We start from the raw sequence: 18,780 nt of genomic DNA, 5'->3' as shown, positions 1-18,780 counted from the left end.
CTGCTACTAAAAATATGGCTAATGTACACACACCTGCTTTTCTTTTTTCTATGAACTATATAGTGTACAGGACATGGCCCTAAGGTTAGAGATTTTTACAAGGATTGTGATCCTGGATTCTTACCAACCCAGGAGAGGAAGGATCACTGCAGAAATGGCCTGAATGTAAGAAAAATAGCGTCACCCAAACACCACCCTCTGCCAAAGTGATGTGATAAGAATATTCCAAGTATTGACTACTAGACTTAATTTTTTTTTGAAATGGAAACACCTCATTCCTTTGAATAACAAAACTCTAAAGAAGCTCAAAGTGGTTTTTTTGGTTGTTGTTCTGACACTTTTAAACACACACTTCACAGAGTTACACCTTCAACTAACTGTTTTCATTAATGAGCCTTGTGATTTTCTTAAACTGAGATTGGCATTCAAAATATTCTCAACTAATTAAAGATCAAGACAGACTTACTCTGCTGATCTTCTCACAAAAATGCTCTTTTCATTTAAAGTTATCTTTTACTTTGCTTGTAATAGTGAAGTGATCAACAGTCGGAAAGGGCTCTCGAAAAGTTTAAAAATGTTTAATATTCAGAGAAAGTGTGTAAAGGTTGGGGTATAAATTAAGGGATCTGAAAAAAAATATGTGGACAATAAGCTGAATTATAATTTCTGTCCACATGCAACTTTAAATCTTCATTTTCCCATTCATTTTTTTTGTTTATACCTACAACTTCCTTTTGAGAAACTATTGTGGGACTTATACAGCAGACAGTATGGGAAATAAAATATAAATGCAGTGACATGAAGTGGCAAGAGTGAAATCCAAGTGGCTATGTGTGGCTGATGAGAAGCACTATCCGAGAAATGAACTATGTATTGCTGCTGCCACCAGCAAGTTCTCGACACATCGAATATAAATATCTATCTTGAGTTTTAAGCAACTGCCTCCATATACACTCACAACATTGGTTAAATTCTATCTAAATTACCTTCCTGGAAGACATATTGATCCACTGAAGTTAGAAAACAGTAATTTCAAAACAATGGTTCATTATGTTAGCAGGGAATAGATACCTAGAGTTAAAAATCACAGACTTGCCTCAGCTTCTCCCTGTTCCTTAGATTTTAATTTATTTTCTATAAATTCTGGACCAAACAAGCGGTGGCTGTATCCATTTTACGTTTTCTGTTTTTCTTATGGACTTGATTCAAAAGTCAATTCTCAGCTCATCTGTGAACAATTTTAGAGCTGCATTTATTCAGCTGAGAATACACTTTGAGGGCTTTTTTTTTTTTTTTTTCCCTACAGCCAAATGAAACTGTATATTATCTGAGTTGGCCAAGCCTAGTTCTTATTTCCATTGTACAGCTATTTCCACACTTAGGCATTTTGATCTCTAGGAAAAAATGCAAGGAAATGCAAAATATCAAATCGGGGATAACAACACATTTGTGTTCTTAAAAGCTCCAACCTGACCTATTTTTAAAAGGAATTAAATGCCTTTTCTGTTGAAATGTAATATATATGAAAATTAACGCTGTAACTTTAAATTATGGAATATTACGGAATCTTCATTTGGTCAGATTAAAAAGAACACTCAGAATTCCTTACAGGTCTAAATTTGATAATATTATTATAAGCCATAATATTTCAGTTGTTTCATTTCTCTATCACAACTAACCCAATAAAGCATCCTGCAGAAGGTTTCAGGGATGTGTTTGAAACAAAAAAGCAATTTTTGAATTGCTGTTGCTGCTATCTTTACAACGAATGCTTTTATAGTAATGAAAACAATTTATTACCTTAGGTAGCTTAAACATTTTCACATACATCACCATGCCTACTTAGCCTAGTTAGCAAACCTTACTGTACAGATTTACACTAGGTAAAAAAATAGACACCATCTTACTGGATTAAGAAATTGCCGCTAATTCAAAACAATGATAAACAAAGGAAAGGCCAATATTTCCATGATCAAATCATGTTTATGGCATATGATATCTCCGCTCTTTACAGACAGTGCTAAGAAGCACCCAGGAGAACGCGGGCAGCCTCGGAAAAGGGAGGGGAAAGAGCGGGAGGCAGAGCAGAGCCAGCAGGTGGGCCCCAGCAGGAAGCTGAACGTCTTTTGAAGAGAGAGCTCTAGGCTAAAGTGGTTTAAAAATCCTAAAGCTGCACCCAGTGGCAGATTGGAATGCGATCCCTTGCAGGCAGGAGAAGAGAACCACTTTCATCATCCCAACAAAAACAAATCATGAGGTGTTATTCTATGTAATTAACTAATAATTAAAAATAATTTCAGTAATTAATAATTCACATCTTTTCAATTAAAGTCAATACAGGGTACTCAAAATTTGGAAATAGTCCTTCAGGAATTCTAACCTTTATCTTTCCCAAATTAAAAAAAAAAAATGCAATGGATACTGGGATCCAGATAGTTATTTACATAGAAGAGGGAGATGTACTAAGGACTGAATTCCATACACAAAGTAAAAAAGAGCTCGTTGAGGTAAATTAGTTTAGTAGCATATTAAGATTAGAAGTAATTTAAGGGATGCCTGGGTGGCTCAGGTGGTTAAGCGTCCAACTCTTGGTTTCAGCTCAGGTCACGTTCTCACAGTTTCATGGGTTTGAGCCCTTGTTGAGCCCTCCACCAGCACAGGGTAGCCTGTTTGGGATTCTCTCTCCCTCCCTCCCTCTCTCTGCCCCTCACCAACTCATGCGCTCTCTCTCTCTCTCTCTCTCTCTCCCCCCCCCCCAAAATAAATAAACTTAAAAAAAAAAAAAGAATTTAAAAAAGTCTTTTTGGTAAACTTTTATTTATATCATTAATAGACTATCCATTAAAAATAACATATTTAGGGGCACCTGGGTGGCTCAGTGAGTTAAGTGTCCAACTCTTGATTTCGGCTGAGGTCATGATCTCACAGTTCGTGGGAATGAGCCCTGCATCATGCTGACCGCACAGAGCCTGCTTGGGATGCTCTCTCCCCCTCTCCCTGCTCCTCCTCCACTCACGCTCTCTCAAAATAAATTAATAAACTTAAAAAAAATAACATTTATAGAGACAGAAAGTTAGATTAGTGGTTTTCTAGAACTGGGGAGAGGAGGCAATTAGAGAATAACAGGGGCTAAGGGGTGGGAATTCATTCTGCATAATAAAAATGTTCTAAGATTGATTATAGTAATGGATATACAATGCTGTGAATATACTAAAAGTCACTGGATAGTTCACTTTATATGCACGAATTACATGGTGTGTAAATTATACCTTAATCAGGCTGTTTTTAAAAAAGAACAATATTTGAAAAAGCTATTCTTTTTTAAGGCACTGTGTTTTACTTTTAAAAGCAAAAGACATATGACATGCTAACCCTACCTTTCTTTCTTGCACCACTTTACTGAGGTATAATTGTAAAGAGCTGTACCTATTTAATGTATACAACTCGGTAAGTTTGCTAACACTACCTTTCTTAAAAGTAAATAAAAAGAAGTAAAATATAGAAACACCAAGGCAAGGGATAATTTATTAGTCAAATGGATCTTTCTGAATGTGTAAGAATCATTTCAAAAGCTGGAAACATAATTTCTTTCATTTGAGTTTTTATTTGGAGATAAATGTAGATTCTCGGGCAGTTGTAAGAAATAACACGGAAAGATTCTGTGTATCCGTTAGCTAGCTTTCCCCCATGCTAATATCTTGCCAAATCATAGCATGGTATTGAAACCTGGATACTGATGCTGAAAGGAGTCCAGATGCAGGACATCACTGGAAGGATTCCTCAGGCTTCTCTTTTATAACCACATCCGTTTCCCTCTTGCCCTTACCCCTCTGTAACCCTATTACCACCTCCCATTCTCTACTGTCATCTGAAGAATGTTCTATAAATAAAGGGTAGGTAGCCCTTTGATACTGACATATTTTTCACTCAGATTTCTCTCTGAAGATACACCAGGTTAGTGTGTGTATCAATAGTTCCTTCCTTTTTATTGCTGAGCAGTATTCCATGTACGGATGTACCAAATTTGTTTAACTGTTCTCTTTAAAGACATCTGGACTGTTCTAGTTTTTAGCTATTACAATCAAAGCTGCTATGAACATCCACGTGTAAGTTCCTGTATGAACATAAATTCTCAGTTCTCTGGGATAAATGCCCAGGAGTGCAATCCCTGAGTCATAGGAGAGTTGCCTGTTTTAATTTTTATGAAACTGCCACACTCCTTTCCAGAGTGGCTATATCATTTACAACCCCAACAGCAATGTGTGAGTGATCTGGTTTTCCACATCCTGGTCAGGATTCTGTATCACTTTTTATAGCCATGTTGAAAGGTGTGTACTGACATCTCATTGTGGTTTTGATATGCATTTGCCCAGTGGCTAATGATTTCGAATATCTTTTCATGTGCCTAATTGCCATCTGTGGTCCTTTGCTGAAATCTCTTTTACCCATTATATCCCTGGCTTGCTGATGGCCACCTTCTCACTTGGCCTTTCCTCTGTGCATGGGTGGGAAGAAACTGTCTGATGTCTCTTCCTCTTCATATAAGGACACAAGTCCAATCAAATTAGGGCCCCACCCTTATGGCCTCATTTAACTTAAATTACCTCTTTAAAGACTCTACCAGTTAATACAGTTAAACTAGGGTTAGGGCTTCGACATATAAACTTTGGGGGTAGGGAAACAATTCAGCCCATAATATCCATATTTTAATTGCATTGTTTCTTTTTTATTCACTGTTAATTTTCGAGGATTCTTTATATATTCTAGATACTAGTCCTTTGTTAATTCTCAGCCCTCATCTTAACCTATCAACAATTAACACAGTTGATTATTCTCCCCTCCTTGAAATATTTCCTTCACTTGGATCCAGAATTACATTCTTGCCTTTCTCATTAATGCTATAATTCTTTCTCTTTCTCTTCCTTCCTTCCTTCCTTCCTTCCTTCCTTCCTTCCTTCCTTCCTTCCTTCCTTCCTTCCTCCTCCCCTCCTTAACCTACTAATGCTAGAAGGCCTCCAATCCCTACTAATATTGGAATTCCCACTTATCCATCCACAATAACTCCTGCTGATCAGTCTCATGGCTCTAAATATGCTGATGACTAGAAACATATATCGGAAGCCTGGAGCTCTCAAACTAACAACTCCACATCTCTATCTGAACACGTCATCTCAACTGTAATATGTTCAAAAGCTGAGTTCTTTATATTCTTCTTCAACTCCTTGACCCTAGCAGCAATATTCTCTATCTTGAGAACATGCCAGTTCTGTGCCTCTAATTGACTATTAGACCAAACACCTTGGTATCGTTCTTGGCTCTTTTGCAACCTACATCAATCCATCAGCAAACTGTATTGCTTTTCCTTTTGAATTATTCCCATTCTACAACTATTGTCATTGTGCCCATGGCCCAAATCACTGTGATTCCTCAGCTGGGTTGGTGATAAGGTCTCATAAATGGCCTTCTTGCTTCCACCTTCCCTGTTAAATCTCATTAAAATGTAAGTTAGATCACATCACTCCTCTACTCAAAATTGTCTAATGTTTTCCAATCTCCATTCAAGTTGAAAAATAAAGACCTTTCAAAACCCTCCATGATGTGACTACCAGATTTTCTAATGTCTTCTGCCATTCTCTTTGCTCACTCTGCTCCAGATGTTCTGAACATCTTGGTGTTCCATAAGCATATCAGCTACATTCCCATCTCTCCGTGGTTACTCTGGCTTTTTCCTCTGTCTTAGAGTACTCTTTCACAGATAAACACATGCCTTGCTCCCTTATTCCCTTCAAACATTTATTCAAATGCCATCTTCTTAGCCTTTTCTGACCATTGTATTTAAAATTTCCAATCCCACACCAACTATACTGTCTTCACAACACATTTTATTAGCATCTATCATACCATATATTTTACTTTTTTATTATCTATCTTCCTCCAAGAGAACTCAAGCCCCAAGAATGCAGATACTTTTGTCTATTTTGCTCACTGCCTGCATTCTCTCCCTCTCTCTCTCTCTTTTAGGATGTGGAGAAGGATGTGTATTATTCTATACATAGGATAATGTATAGGCTCAATAAATATTTGTTGAATGAAAAAATAAGATTTCCTTTGTCAAAGTAGCAATAAGACAGCTTACTGTACTTCTCAGTAAATGCACTCAAATTCTTTGGTAGACAAGTAAAAAGAGGGAGGGTAAGAGGGGAGCAGAAGAGAGTGGAGGAAGAAGAGGAAAAGGAAGAAGTGATTTTAAAAAAAGGTGAAGAAACATTAGGAAAATGAAATAAAGAAAACCCAAGGAAAGAAAATAAAAATATAAAAATTAAAAAGAATTTCCCATTGGTAAAGGATTATCAGACATAGTGGAGTTTGCAAAATTATATGATTATCTGTTAAAATGGAATTGATCCTCACTCTTTTTAATGGTTTATATGTAGTCTGCCAAATGGAACAGAACTCTGTTGAATGGAAGAGAAATTAACCAAATCACTAGTCAATATCTTTCTCCAGTCTATGAATGTAACTTCTGCAAAGTTATTTATTGCCTACATGCACCTTTGATTATTTAATGCATTTTGGGCAGCTGTGATTTCTCAGACAGCTGAACAAGTCGATGCAGACAAAATGAAAAAACTAATTTCAATGACAAGAATTTCTTAGAACAAGAAACTTAGAACAATCTTTTTTAACTATGTAAGTTTTGGTGGTTCCTTGATTGACATAAAATTTCAACACAACAGATTAACTGAGAAGAAATACATTGAATAACATAGTTAGAAAAATTCAAATGCCAGAGTTAAGAAACTACCTTTGTCAGATTAATGAACTGAAAGCAGAAATTTAGATCATGTTTGCAACACCAGTTTTAAAAATATACATTTGATATAATTCACCATATGACATCCAACTTGAGGAAAAATTAAGGCCAATGCACAACACTGAGATGCATCCTTGTTAAGTTACTGACCTCGAGGGGAGAAAAGTAAAGTATTTGGTCAGAAAAAGCCACTCCTCTAGAAGATGAAAAAATCAGTCTGGCTTCAGAATACAGCAATATTCAATATCAGAAGACAAAGGAGCACTCTGCAAATTTCTGAGAGAAAGAAAATATATCCAGCCTAATTTTTTTGTGTGTTAAAGCAATAGGCAGACATTCTCATATTTGAAAGAAATCTGAGAATAAAGCACACACAAACCCTTTTGAGGAACAATAAAAATAAAAGCCTACTTTGTAATGAAATAGCAGCCAAAAGATAACCTGGAAAAGCTGTGAAAGGACAGGATGACCGCATGTCTCAGCGCAGGCAAAAGTAGGATAATGTGTACAAATGGCGAGTCACAAAATGTGACCCACTAAAATGCTACGTCAGTTTCTAAAAAGTTCGAGGGGCGCCTGGGTGGCTCAGTCGGTTAAGTGTCCAACTCTTGATCTCAGCTCAGGTCATGATCTCATGATTTCATGAGTTCGAGCCCCACATAGGACTCTGCACTGGCAGTGTGGAGCCTGACTCGGATTCTCTCTCCTCTCTCTCTCCGCCCCCAACTCATGCTGTGTGTCTCTCTCTCAAAATAAATAAACATAAAAAATTTAAAAAAAGATAAATAAAAAGTTCAAATGTAGAGTTACCTTACACACCTGAAGTTCTACTCCTAGAAATATACTCAAGATAAATGAAAACATACGTCCACAAAAAAACCTCATACATACATACATGGATGTTCACAGTAGGATTATTTATAATAGCCAAAATGTGGAATCGACCCACATGTCTGTCAACTGATTAATGGGTAAGCAAAATGTCGTCTATCCATACAATGGAACATTATCTAGTCGCAAAAAATAATGAAGCATTGACACACAGTACAACATGGATAAACCTTGGCAATATCATGCTAAGTGAAAGAAGCCAGTCACAAAGACCACATGCTCTTGTGTTTTTATCTAAATGTTGTTGACGAGGGTTGGAGTTAGTGCAGGAGGGAAACAGGGAATGTCTGCTCAGTGGGTACAGGTTACTTTTTGCGGTGATGAAAATGTTCCAAAATTGGTTGGGTTGTAGTGATAGCTGCATAACTCTGTAATATACCAAAATGATCAACTATACTAAAATATGATTAGATTGTACACTTTAAATGGGTGAATTGCAGGGCATGTGAATTACTTCTCACTAAAGCTGTTACCAAAAAAATAATATAAAGGTAAACTCGTGAAGTTTATCTTAGGGTTCTGACGCAACAAATATTCCCAAGCCCGTGCATACTCAAGACACACAACATTCATGAGTCTTTCTGGAGGAAAAACAGAAAACATCAGCTACCTGACAACACAATCCGAGAAGAAGCAAATCAAAATAAAAAAATTCAAGAATAGAGAGGCTAAGATGATAGACTAGTGGTTAGCATTCAGAAATAAAAAATATACAAATAACAGCAAAACTAGCAACAAGGGAAGGTGGGGGAGAAAAGGAGAGCACAGGACAAATGAGTGTGATTTTTCCCATTTTTCACAATAGATCAATACTGTCTAAAATTTAAAAAATGAATTTAATATAAAACTTAGTGACTATAACCTTTTAAATTTTCATTATCTTTTTTTAAGGTTTAGTGGGATCATTCAAGTTGAACATCTATTTATGAGATATATAAATAATGTAAGTAATTCCTGTGACTACAATTTGGTTTCTTCTTTCTCCATCAATTTCCACTAATAAAGTTTTACAAACTTATTTCTCAATCCCTTTTTCTAGTTTTCTGTCTAGAGTAGCGCTTCTCTCAACATGCGAAGGTTTTGTCACCAGGGGACATTTGGAAATTTCTGGAGACATATTTGGTTGTCACAACTTGGGGACGTGCTACTAGTGGGTTGAGACCAGGGATATCGCTAAATGTCCAGCAATGCACAGGACAGCCCCCAAACATAAGGACCCCAATGTCAGGATTGTCAAAGTTGGGAAACCCTGCTCTTGGAATATCTAGCAATGTCTGGAAGAATATTCACTGGTATTAATCATTATTTCTGAGCTGTGTGACTCTTGGGGGGGTAGTATACTCTTTTCTTTGACATTTATACATTTCTGTATACTTTAAAATTCTATAATGACTATATCAATTAAATCATTAATATTTAATATTAAAACTATAAATAAAGGTATGCACGTATATAAAATTATCACAGTCTTGAACATTATCAGGATTTCTGGTCTCAGAAAAGTGGAAATATTTTTGAAAGCATTGGAGAGAATGTTCCCTCACATCTGTGAAGCTGCTTGAGTATTAATTACTAGTGAGCAATGTAAGTCATTTCAACAGAGCAGAAAACAGACAAAATGCACCACAAAACATTTTTTTCTCCAAGAAGTAGAAAGTATTTCAGTTTTATAAACGTGCCGGTGGGGCACCTGGGTGGCTCAGTCAGTTAACCGTCCGACTTCGGCTCAGGTCATGATCTCACTGTTTGTGGGTTCGAGTCCTACGTTGGGCTCTGTGCTGACAGCTAGCTCAGAGCCTGGAGCCTGTTTTGGATTCTGTGTCTCCCTCTCTCTCTGACCCTCCCCTGCTCATGCTGCCTCTCAGAAATAAATAAAACGTTAAAAATTTTTTTTTATAAAAGTGCTGGATTATTAGAAGAGTAAAAATCAAAATCATTAATATTAAGTAAAATCATGTATTCATTTGAAAGCACTTTCACTGCCCAAGTCCAAGTGTATTGATGAAAAAGTGTTCAGATGGAACTAGATATTCTATGTACTACGTGATTTTTCAATTGGGATACATCTTTCAATATAAGCTAAACTTTTTCATTCAAAGTATATATTTGCACATCATTTAATTACTTACACATCAAAACTTTATTCCTGTCTCTTTCAAATAATTCAAAGCTATAGGTTTCTTGAGCTGTATATGATGGATCATTCTCATTCTTTCACAAACTGCTATTTATTGATTATCTTTCATGTAACAGGTAATGTACTAGGTGCCAGGAACACAATAATAAATGAGCAATGGATCTGCTCTTGAGAGGCTCAAAAATAATTAAAAGCTAGTATGAAAATATATCTCTGTAATTTGTTCAATACTCTTTGAAAGTATAAGGCTAAGTCCTCTAGAGACCTACAGGTGGCTTCATGGAGGAAGGTTTGAATCTGAGTGTGAAAAGTTTCAGTAAATGTTTAGCTTGGGGAGATTTTGCAGATGAAGGAAAGGAAATGAAAAGCATTAGAAACAGATGCCATCAGGGGTCCATGAGTTTTCCTTGTGCTGCAGGACGTGCAGAAGCAGGGAAAGGTCTCCGCAGAGGTCCTCTTGACCCTGTGCGTCAATACTGGGTATGCGTCCTTTCTCTTTAGTATTTGGGGAGAGTTCTGAAGACACTGCAAGCACAGTGGCCATGCTCTCCAGTTAATTTTTATGCATGCCGAAGTTGAGGGATATCTCCCATGGATAGCACGTATGGACACAGATACAGAAAGAAGATGCCAACCGTCATGAGTCTTTGTTTTGGTCAAGAAGCCTTTGGATAGAGCCTCAAAACGAGGGTGTTCCCACTGCTTCTGGGAGAAAGGGAAGTACATGAGTAAGCCCTCTGACTAGTTATAATGTATTAGCCAGCAAACCCAGATATTTTCCTGTAATTCTTTTCTTTGATTCATTTGCTGCTGAAGTTAATATAAGTCAGAAACATATTCAGCAGGATTCTATGAGTATCCTGGAGAATAATCATGTTACTAAAACCTTTGCTGTTTTATGAATTTCTTTCTGGGATTTTTAAAACTGAAGTACACTTGACACACAATGCTACATTAGTTTCAGGTGTACGACATAGATTGGACAACTCTATACCTTATGCTGTTTTCACCACAAGTGAGGCTACCATTTATCACCATGCAGCACTCATGGTGAGTGACTATATTCCCTATTCTGTCCCTTTTGTTCCCCCGATATATTCATTTCATAATTAGAAGCCTGGTCCCACCAGTCCCCTTTACCCATTTCACCCACCCCCGACCCTTATTCCCTCTGGCAACTCCCATTTTGTTCTGTATTTTTGGGTATGTTTCTGTTTTGTTTGTTTTTCAGATTCCACATGTAAGTGAAATCATATGGTATTGGTCTATTTCAGTCTGACTTATTTCACTTAGCATAATACCCTTTAGGTCCATCCGTGTTGTTGCAAATGGCAAGATCTCATTCTTTTTCATGGCTGAGTGATATATATATACTACATATGTAATACATAATATATAGTGCTTCTTCCTACTTATCCATTCATCTACCAGTGGATAGTTGTTTCTATATCTTGCCTATTATAAATAATGCTACAGTAAGCATAGGGATGCATACATCTTTTCAAATACTACTTTCATTTTCTTTAAGCAAATGCCCAATAGCAGAAGTACTGGATCGTATGGTAATTCTATTTTTAATTTTTTGAGAAACATCAACACTGTTGTCCACAGTGGTTGCACCAATGTACATTCCCACCAACAGTGAACAAGAGTCCTGGCCAGTACTTGTTATTTCTTATCTTTTTGATACTAGCCATTCTGACAGGTGTAAGGTGATATCTCCTTGTGTTTTTGTTTTGCATTTCCTTGATGATTAGTAATATTAAGCATCTTTTCACATGTCTATTGACCATCTTTATGCCTTCTTTGGGAAAATGTCTATTCCACTCCTCTCTGTCCATTTTTAATTGGATTATTTGGGGGCATTAGTGTGTTGAGTTGTATAAGATTATTATATATTTTGGATATTATCTCTTATCAGATATCATTTGCAAATATTTTCTCCCATTCAGTATGTTGCCTTTTTGTTTTGTTAATGGTTTTCCTTGCTGTACAAAAGCTTTTTATTTTAGTTTATTTTTGCTTTTGTTTCCCTTGCCTGGGGATACATATCTAGAAAAATGTTTCTAACCCTGATGTCCAAGAGATTACTCCCTCTGTTTTCTTTAAGGTGTTTTATAGTTTCAGGTCTCACATTCAGGTCTTTATTCCACTTTGAGTTTATTTTGCATATGGTGTAAGAAAGTGGTCTAGTTTCATTCTTCTGCATGTAGCTGTCCAGGTTTCCCAGCACCATTTATTGAGGGGGCTGTCTTTTCCCCATTGTATATCCTTGCCTCCTTTTTTGTAGATTAAGTGTGGATTTATTTCTGGGCTCTCTATATCTTGATCCACTGATCTACATGTCTATTTTTGTACCAGTACCACACTGTTTTGATTACTAAACCTTTGTAGTATACTTGAAATCTGGAAGTCTGACACCTCCCACTTTGCTCTTCTTTCTCAAGATTGATTTGGCTACTCAGTCTTTTGCAATCTCTGTATCTGCCTTTCAATTTTGTTTTAAATCTAAAACTTCTCTTTAAAAAGAGCATTTGGTTCATACTAGCATTTAGTTGTTTTGTTTTTTTCTTTTGGAGTCAGATGTACTGAAGGATAATTTACATGAATAAAAATGATCCTTTCTTTGTGTAGGAATTTTGACAGATGCATAAAGCCATGAAACCACCACCACACTCAAGATATAGAACATGTCCTTCACCTGTTCCGCTTTGCAGAATTCCTCTCACCTTGAAGCTGCTGGCAACCAAGATCCTATTTTTATTCCCATGGTTTTGCTTTTACAAAATATCTTAGACACTGAATCATCCAGCACGTAGTATTTTAAGACTTCTTCCACTTAGCATAAAACACTTGAGATTCATTATGTTATTGCATGTATCAGTACTCCATTTCTTTTTACTGTTCAGAAGTATTCCATAGTATACAGTGGCTATACCACAGTAAAATGGGAAACTTATCCATTCACTAGGTGACGGACATTTGGGTGGGTTCCAGTTTTAGGAGACTATGAATAGAGCCAGTATAAACCTTTACATACAGGTTTTTCATTTCTCTTGGGTATCTAGGAATGGAATTGCTGTATCATATGGAAAATGTGTGTTTCATTTATAAAAAAACAAAAGCAAAAAACTCTGCCCAACTATTTTCCAAAGCAGCTGAAGCATTTTGCATTTGTACGAGCAATGAGAGTTCCAGTTACTCTGCATCTTCACCAGCATTTGATATTGTCTGTCTTTTTTTATTTTAGCAATTTTAACAGTTATATATTGATATCTCATTGTGGTATTATTTTACATTTTCCTAAGGACTAAAGATATTGAGAATCTTTTAATGTGCTTTTTGAAATCTGTATATTTTTTCTGAAGAAGTGTATGTGCTAATTTTTGCCCATTTCTTAATCTGAATATTTTTTATTATTGAACTGTGTGAGAGAGAGTGTTCTTTCTATCTCCTGGACACTGGCCTTTATCACATATATATTTTGTATATATTTTCTCCCAGTTTGTGACTTGTCTTTTCTTTTGTTAATGTCATTTTAAAAGTAGTTTGTTTTTAAATTTGGTCAAATTCAATTTATCATTTTTAACAATTTTATGGATCGTGCCTTTGGTGTTGTATTTAAGAAATATGTGCCTAACTCAAAGTCACTGAGATTTTTTTCCTATATTTTCTTAAAGAATGTTATCATTTGTGGGTTCACATTTAAGTATATGATTACTTTTGAGTTATTTTTTGTATACAGTTTGAAGAATGTGTTGAGATTTTTGTTTGCTTTTGTTTTTCTCAAATGCACTGTAATTATTCCAGCACTCGTTCCTGAAAGTAACTATTCTTTCTCCATTGAGTTGCCCTGGAAGCTTTGTCAAAAATGAATTGAATACATATATTCTGGGCTCTCTGTTCTGTTTTATCAATCTATTTCTCTACCTTGATGTCAGTATCACACTGTCTTTGATTCTATGGTTTTGTAACATGTCTTCAAATCAGGTAGTGTAAGTCTCAAACTTGTGTTTTTTCAAAATGTTTTAGTTATTCTAGTTTCTTTGTGTTTCTGCACACAGTTTAGAATAAGCTTGCCAGTTTCTACAAAGAACGGGAAAAAAAGTACCTAGTGGATTTTGACTGTGATTTTAATAAGTCTGTGTATCAATTTTAGAAAAACTGATGTCTTAACACTATCAAATCTTTCAATCTACAACTATTACATTTTTATTTAGTTCTTCTTTAGTGATTTCTCTTTAATATTATGTAATTTTGTTATATTTGTGCCAAAGAACTTAATATTTTTGGTGCTACTATAAAAGGTACTTTAATATTTTAATTAACAGTTTTTATTAATAAAATACAGAAATATAATTTATTTTTGAATATGGATCTTGCATCCTGTGATCTTGCTAAACTCACTTAAAAGAAAAAGAAATTCTTATAAATTTCCTACCGAGAAATCCATATCATTTATAAATAGAACATTTTATATCTTCCTTTTTGATCTATATTGCATGTGTGAGGACTGACAGTATGATATTGGATCGGACAGGTGAGAGCAGACACCCTTGCCTTGATCCTGATCTCAGAAGGAAAGCATTCCAAGTCTTTGACTATTCAGTATTATATTAGCTGGCAGATTTTTATAGATGCCTTTAAAATGTGTGTGTGTGTATGTGTGTGTGTGTGAGAGAAAGAGAGAGAGAGAGAAAGAGAGAGAGAGAGAGAAAGGGAGTGTATGGGCAGGGGAGGGGCAGAGGAAAAGAGAAAGAATCTTAGGCAGGTTCCACACCCAGTTGCAGAGCCTGGGCTCAACATCACGACCATGAGATAGTGACCATGAAATCATGACCATGAGATCATGACCTGAGCCTAAATCAAGAGTCAGATGCTTAATGGCCTTAGTCACCCAGGTTCCCCATATATGTCTTTTAAAACACTGAGGATGTTCTCTTTACTTCCTACTTTGCATTTATTGTAAATAGGATGTCAAATTTTGCCATTTACTTTTGACATATATCTTCAATTTATTTCTATATTCATAAATAAATACATTCATAAGGACAACAGTATTTACTAAGTTTTGTGTCTGTAGCACAACTTTAAAGGCAGCTTGATCATTCATACCAGTTGTGCTTTAGGACAGGCACCTAACAACGTTACCTATGCTTCTGGGACCAAACAACAATAGCAGTGGTCACATGGGACTTCAGAACCACCTAGGTTAAAAAGAAAATAAAAGACGGGGCGCCTGGGTGGCTTAGTCAGTTAGGCGTCCAACTTTCGCTTGGGTCATGATCTCGCAGTTCGTGGGTTCGTGCCCCACGTCGGGCTCTGTGCTGACTGCCAGCTCAGAGCCTGGAGCCTGTTTCAGTCTGTGACTCCCTCTCTCTCTGACCCTCCCCTGATCACGCTGTCTCTCTCTCTCTCTCCTAGAAATAAATAAAACATTTAAGAAAAGAAAAAATAAAAGAAGACCTTGGAAAAAGACATCAATTAATTAGGGGCAAGCTCCTATTTGGTACCAATAGGTCTCATACTCATTTTTGTTTATTCGTCCTGTCTTCTCAAAGCTTCTGTCCTCTTTCCTAGAAAAACATGGCTAGATATAAAATTTTCAACATCTCTAGTTTGTGTGATAAAATCAAAATGTCTATTTTTTATACTCACTTTTCCATTTTTCTGTCAAGAAAACCTAAAATCCCCTTTGTCTCAGTGAAGAGTACTAGCATCCTTACTGCCACAGAGACTTTATTTAGATCAGAAAGATCAGAAAGATCATCTCACACGTTTTCAGCCTCCACTCCCATCTAGATCATACTCAGTTTACCTCTTTATCGGAGTCCCTTCCTTAAGTCCTATGCCAACTACTGCCTGGTTCAAGTCCTCATCATTTTTCCTTGTCTTACATCAAAGGTCACTTTGCTGGTCTTTAAATTTATAACTGGTATTCACATTTTCAATTGGACTGTGAAGATTAAGCTATTTCTAAGCCTTAAATTATTCAATATTCAGGTCCCACTGCCTTCAGGATAGCGTCGGCATACCGTATCTTCTTCTGCTTATAAGGCCCATTGTGCATGATTCCATACCTAGAAGTCCCATATCAACCCAGTCCATCTCACTTGGAAAGAAAACAAAATGTGCAGAGGGCATTGCACTTTCGGGGGTGCAGATTTCCCATGTAGAGAAAGGGGGGCATTCACCATTCTGTAGCCATTGCTCTTCTGACTGAGAAAATAAGGAAGAGCCCTCTATGCAGAGAGCAGTCCTATGACGTTATGTGAGGATGAGCCTCAGGTCTAAAACAGATGTACAAGGCAAGAAGGACAATGAAAATCTTTATTACTATTTCATTTAAAAGTCTGAAATTAGCAGGTCTCTAAATACTTAAATTGTTTGTAAATTCTTATTCCTAATGTTGTTCCTCCCTCTGCATCCCCATGGTCACAAACACTTAATGCTCTGGTTTCCCAACTTTAGTACCATTGACGTTTTGGACCAGATCATTCTTTATTGCAGAGGGCTGTCTTGCGCATTATAGGATATTTAGCAGTATTCCTGACCTCTCCCTCTAGATGCCAATAGTGTTCAACCTCCCAACAATTTTAACAGCCAAAAATGTCTCCAGGTACTGCCAAATGTCCACCGAGGGGCAACAACTGCCTTGCCTGGAAAATGTCTGTTTTAAGTGAAAAGTGCAGTGTATTTAAGTTCATGGCAGGAAGTCTGTGAGAAGCAGCCCTAAGTGCTAGTGGTAGTGACCCGAGTCAAACAGACACTTCCCCGGGGACTGTGGCAAATGAAATAAGGGGGAGGGAGGAAGCCAGCTCAGGCCCCTGAGGGGTTAAGATCCGAGCCAGCAGGGAAAACTGTGTGTGACATACAGAACAATTTCTCCACAGTCACAAAATCATCGTACTCCCCTGGATGCATCCTGAGTTTACAACCTCATCTCTTTGCACATAATTTTTCTCTCCATGAAATATCCTATGTCAGCTTCATGTGATTGTGTAAGGCCTCCTAGCAGAACAGGAAGTAGAGATGCTTAAGATTAGGGATGGTAGGTATAATGGCAAACATTTTTTACAAGTATATATAAATTTTTATGGGCCAGTATCATCTTTGCTTTTTAACTAAGCAGCTTCTGCTATGTATCACCATAAATCCCCTGCATTGTTGGATCGTCTCTTTCTCTGTGGAACCCCCAGAATAAAATTTTATTTTAAGGTATACTTTTAATGTAAATCAATATTTCTCCCATTTCCAGTCCTGGAAATAACTAAAAGCACAAATAATTAATGCATCAATCTCCATGCATATGGATATATATGCTCATTTCAATCCCTGCTGAAAAGAAATACTTTCTGAGTCTGTACTTGAATTTTAAAATTCTGCTTTAGAGCGTTAATACCTTGAATATACAAAACAGCATGTCCCATTGATTTAGAGTTAGACACACAAACTGGAAAAAAAAAATGAGATCAAAAGTTGAAATATGTTTGCTAAAACTGGCATTTGATTCTATTCCTGCTCTAATTTCACCACGGGCCCACCAGTAGGAAACTCACATACATTCTTCACAGTTTTACGCAGCACTGAGGCTTTCCTATATGGATAATGGCACGTAGACATTTAGGAAAGCTGGGATGTGCTTCTCAGCCAATCAAATCAAGATGCCAAGTGGTTTCTTTCTCTTGGGAGCCAAACAAGACTTGGTGTCACAGCCTTTGTTACAGGGCTCTGCCCTTTACGAGGGTACGTTCTTTGTTGACTGACTGAAAGAAAGACTTCAGACACTGCTCATTCGGTGTCACAAGAGAAGTCTGACGAATTATTATATGATAGAAACGTGAGTCCTAAGTGACATCGGCGTCCTCACATACGTTTACAGCACGATGCCACCACTTACTGTCTCCCCGGCAGAGTAGAGGCCCCAGTTTATAAGCTGCTTCCGAGTGCGGTCGGCCCGTGTCTGTAACCACGATCTTCCTCACCGGCAGGTGTTCTTTATAAGAAAGGAATCCAGTGTCATTGGTCCTAAAAAAAAGGAACAACAACAAAATTCTTAAAATTGTAATTTGTATTTATAAAGGAAACAATAATCCTTACTGCGTTTCGAAGCCAAGATCTTCTGTGCTAAAGCTGCACACACAAAAGGGCGAGGAACAAATTGCTCATTTAAAAGCATATGAAAATATGGCCACATTTTCACGTCGCCTGCAAACTGACTCTAGTCGGTGATTTTGAAATTCAGTTGACCACCTTCTACCTTTTCGGTGGAACGGTTATGGTGAGGTGATCATTTTGTGATGTACAAAACTATCAATCACTACGTTGCACACCTGAAACTAATATAATCTTCTATGTTAATTATAATTCAGTAACACAAAAGACATAGAAAACAAGTAAACAAATTACTAAATAATTACATTTAGTATAATGACTGATATTGTGTTCTTAGATCTACCATTTTGTTACTTGCTTCTTATTTCTTTCCATAGGATTTCTTATTTATTTCTTATTTATTCTTATGGATTTCCCATAGGCATATTTCTGCGCCTTCTTTCCCAAGTCTCTTGGTTTATTCTGTATTTCATTGTATTCAATTTTATTTTTTACTCACTTTTTAGCTATATGTCTGTTTATAGTTTTTAATGTTTGCTTTATGGATCCTTACATAATGCATCTTTAATTCATCCACTTAGATTTTATTTTATATTACTTAATATAAAATGTCAGAAGCTTACTATGGGATAATAGTCTTAACCTCCCTCTCCCCCCACCACACACTCACATGTTCCTTGATTATTGCTGTAATATATTTTAAATCTAGGTGTTATAAATGTTATAATACAACTAAACAGTAAATTTTAATTTACTTTTTTAATTAAAAGAAGAATTTAAATGCTGGCTTTTAGATTTACTGACATGTTCATGATTTCCAGTG

At 36.6% G+C, this 18,780-nt stretch overlaps 1 protein-coding gene across 3 annotated transcripts in view; it reads right to left on the bottom strand.

Moving 5' to 3' along the window:
- The window catches only part of CNTNAP4 (contactin associated protein family member 4), a 252,739-nt gene that overhangs the window by 39,527 nt on the left and 194,432 nt on the right, over positions 1–18,780 (bottom strand). For all 3 annotated transcript variants that reach the window (XM_039227582.1, XM_039227589.1, XM_039227596.1), the window contains one exon: positions 17,743–17,870. In XM_039227582.1, the coding sequence (XP_039083513.1) occupies positions 17,743–17,870 (128 nt within the window). The remainder of the gene's footprint in view (positions 1–17,742; positions 17,871–18,780) is intronic.

This window comes from Hyaena hyaena, unplaced genomic scaffold (genome assembly GCF_003009895.1).
Source record: "Hyaena hyaena isolate Hyena2069 unplaced genomic scaffold, ASM300989v1 scaffold_1, whole genome shotgun sequence".
Classification (NCBI taxonomy): domain Eukaryota; kingdom Metazoa; phylum Chordata; class Mammalia; order Carnivora; family Hyaenidae; genus Hyaena; species Hyaena hyaena.
The sequence above is the reverse complement of the archived record's forward strand: the minus strand, read 5'-3'. Positions and strand labels throughout refer to the sequence as shown.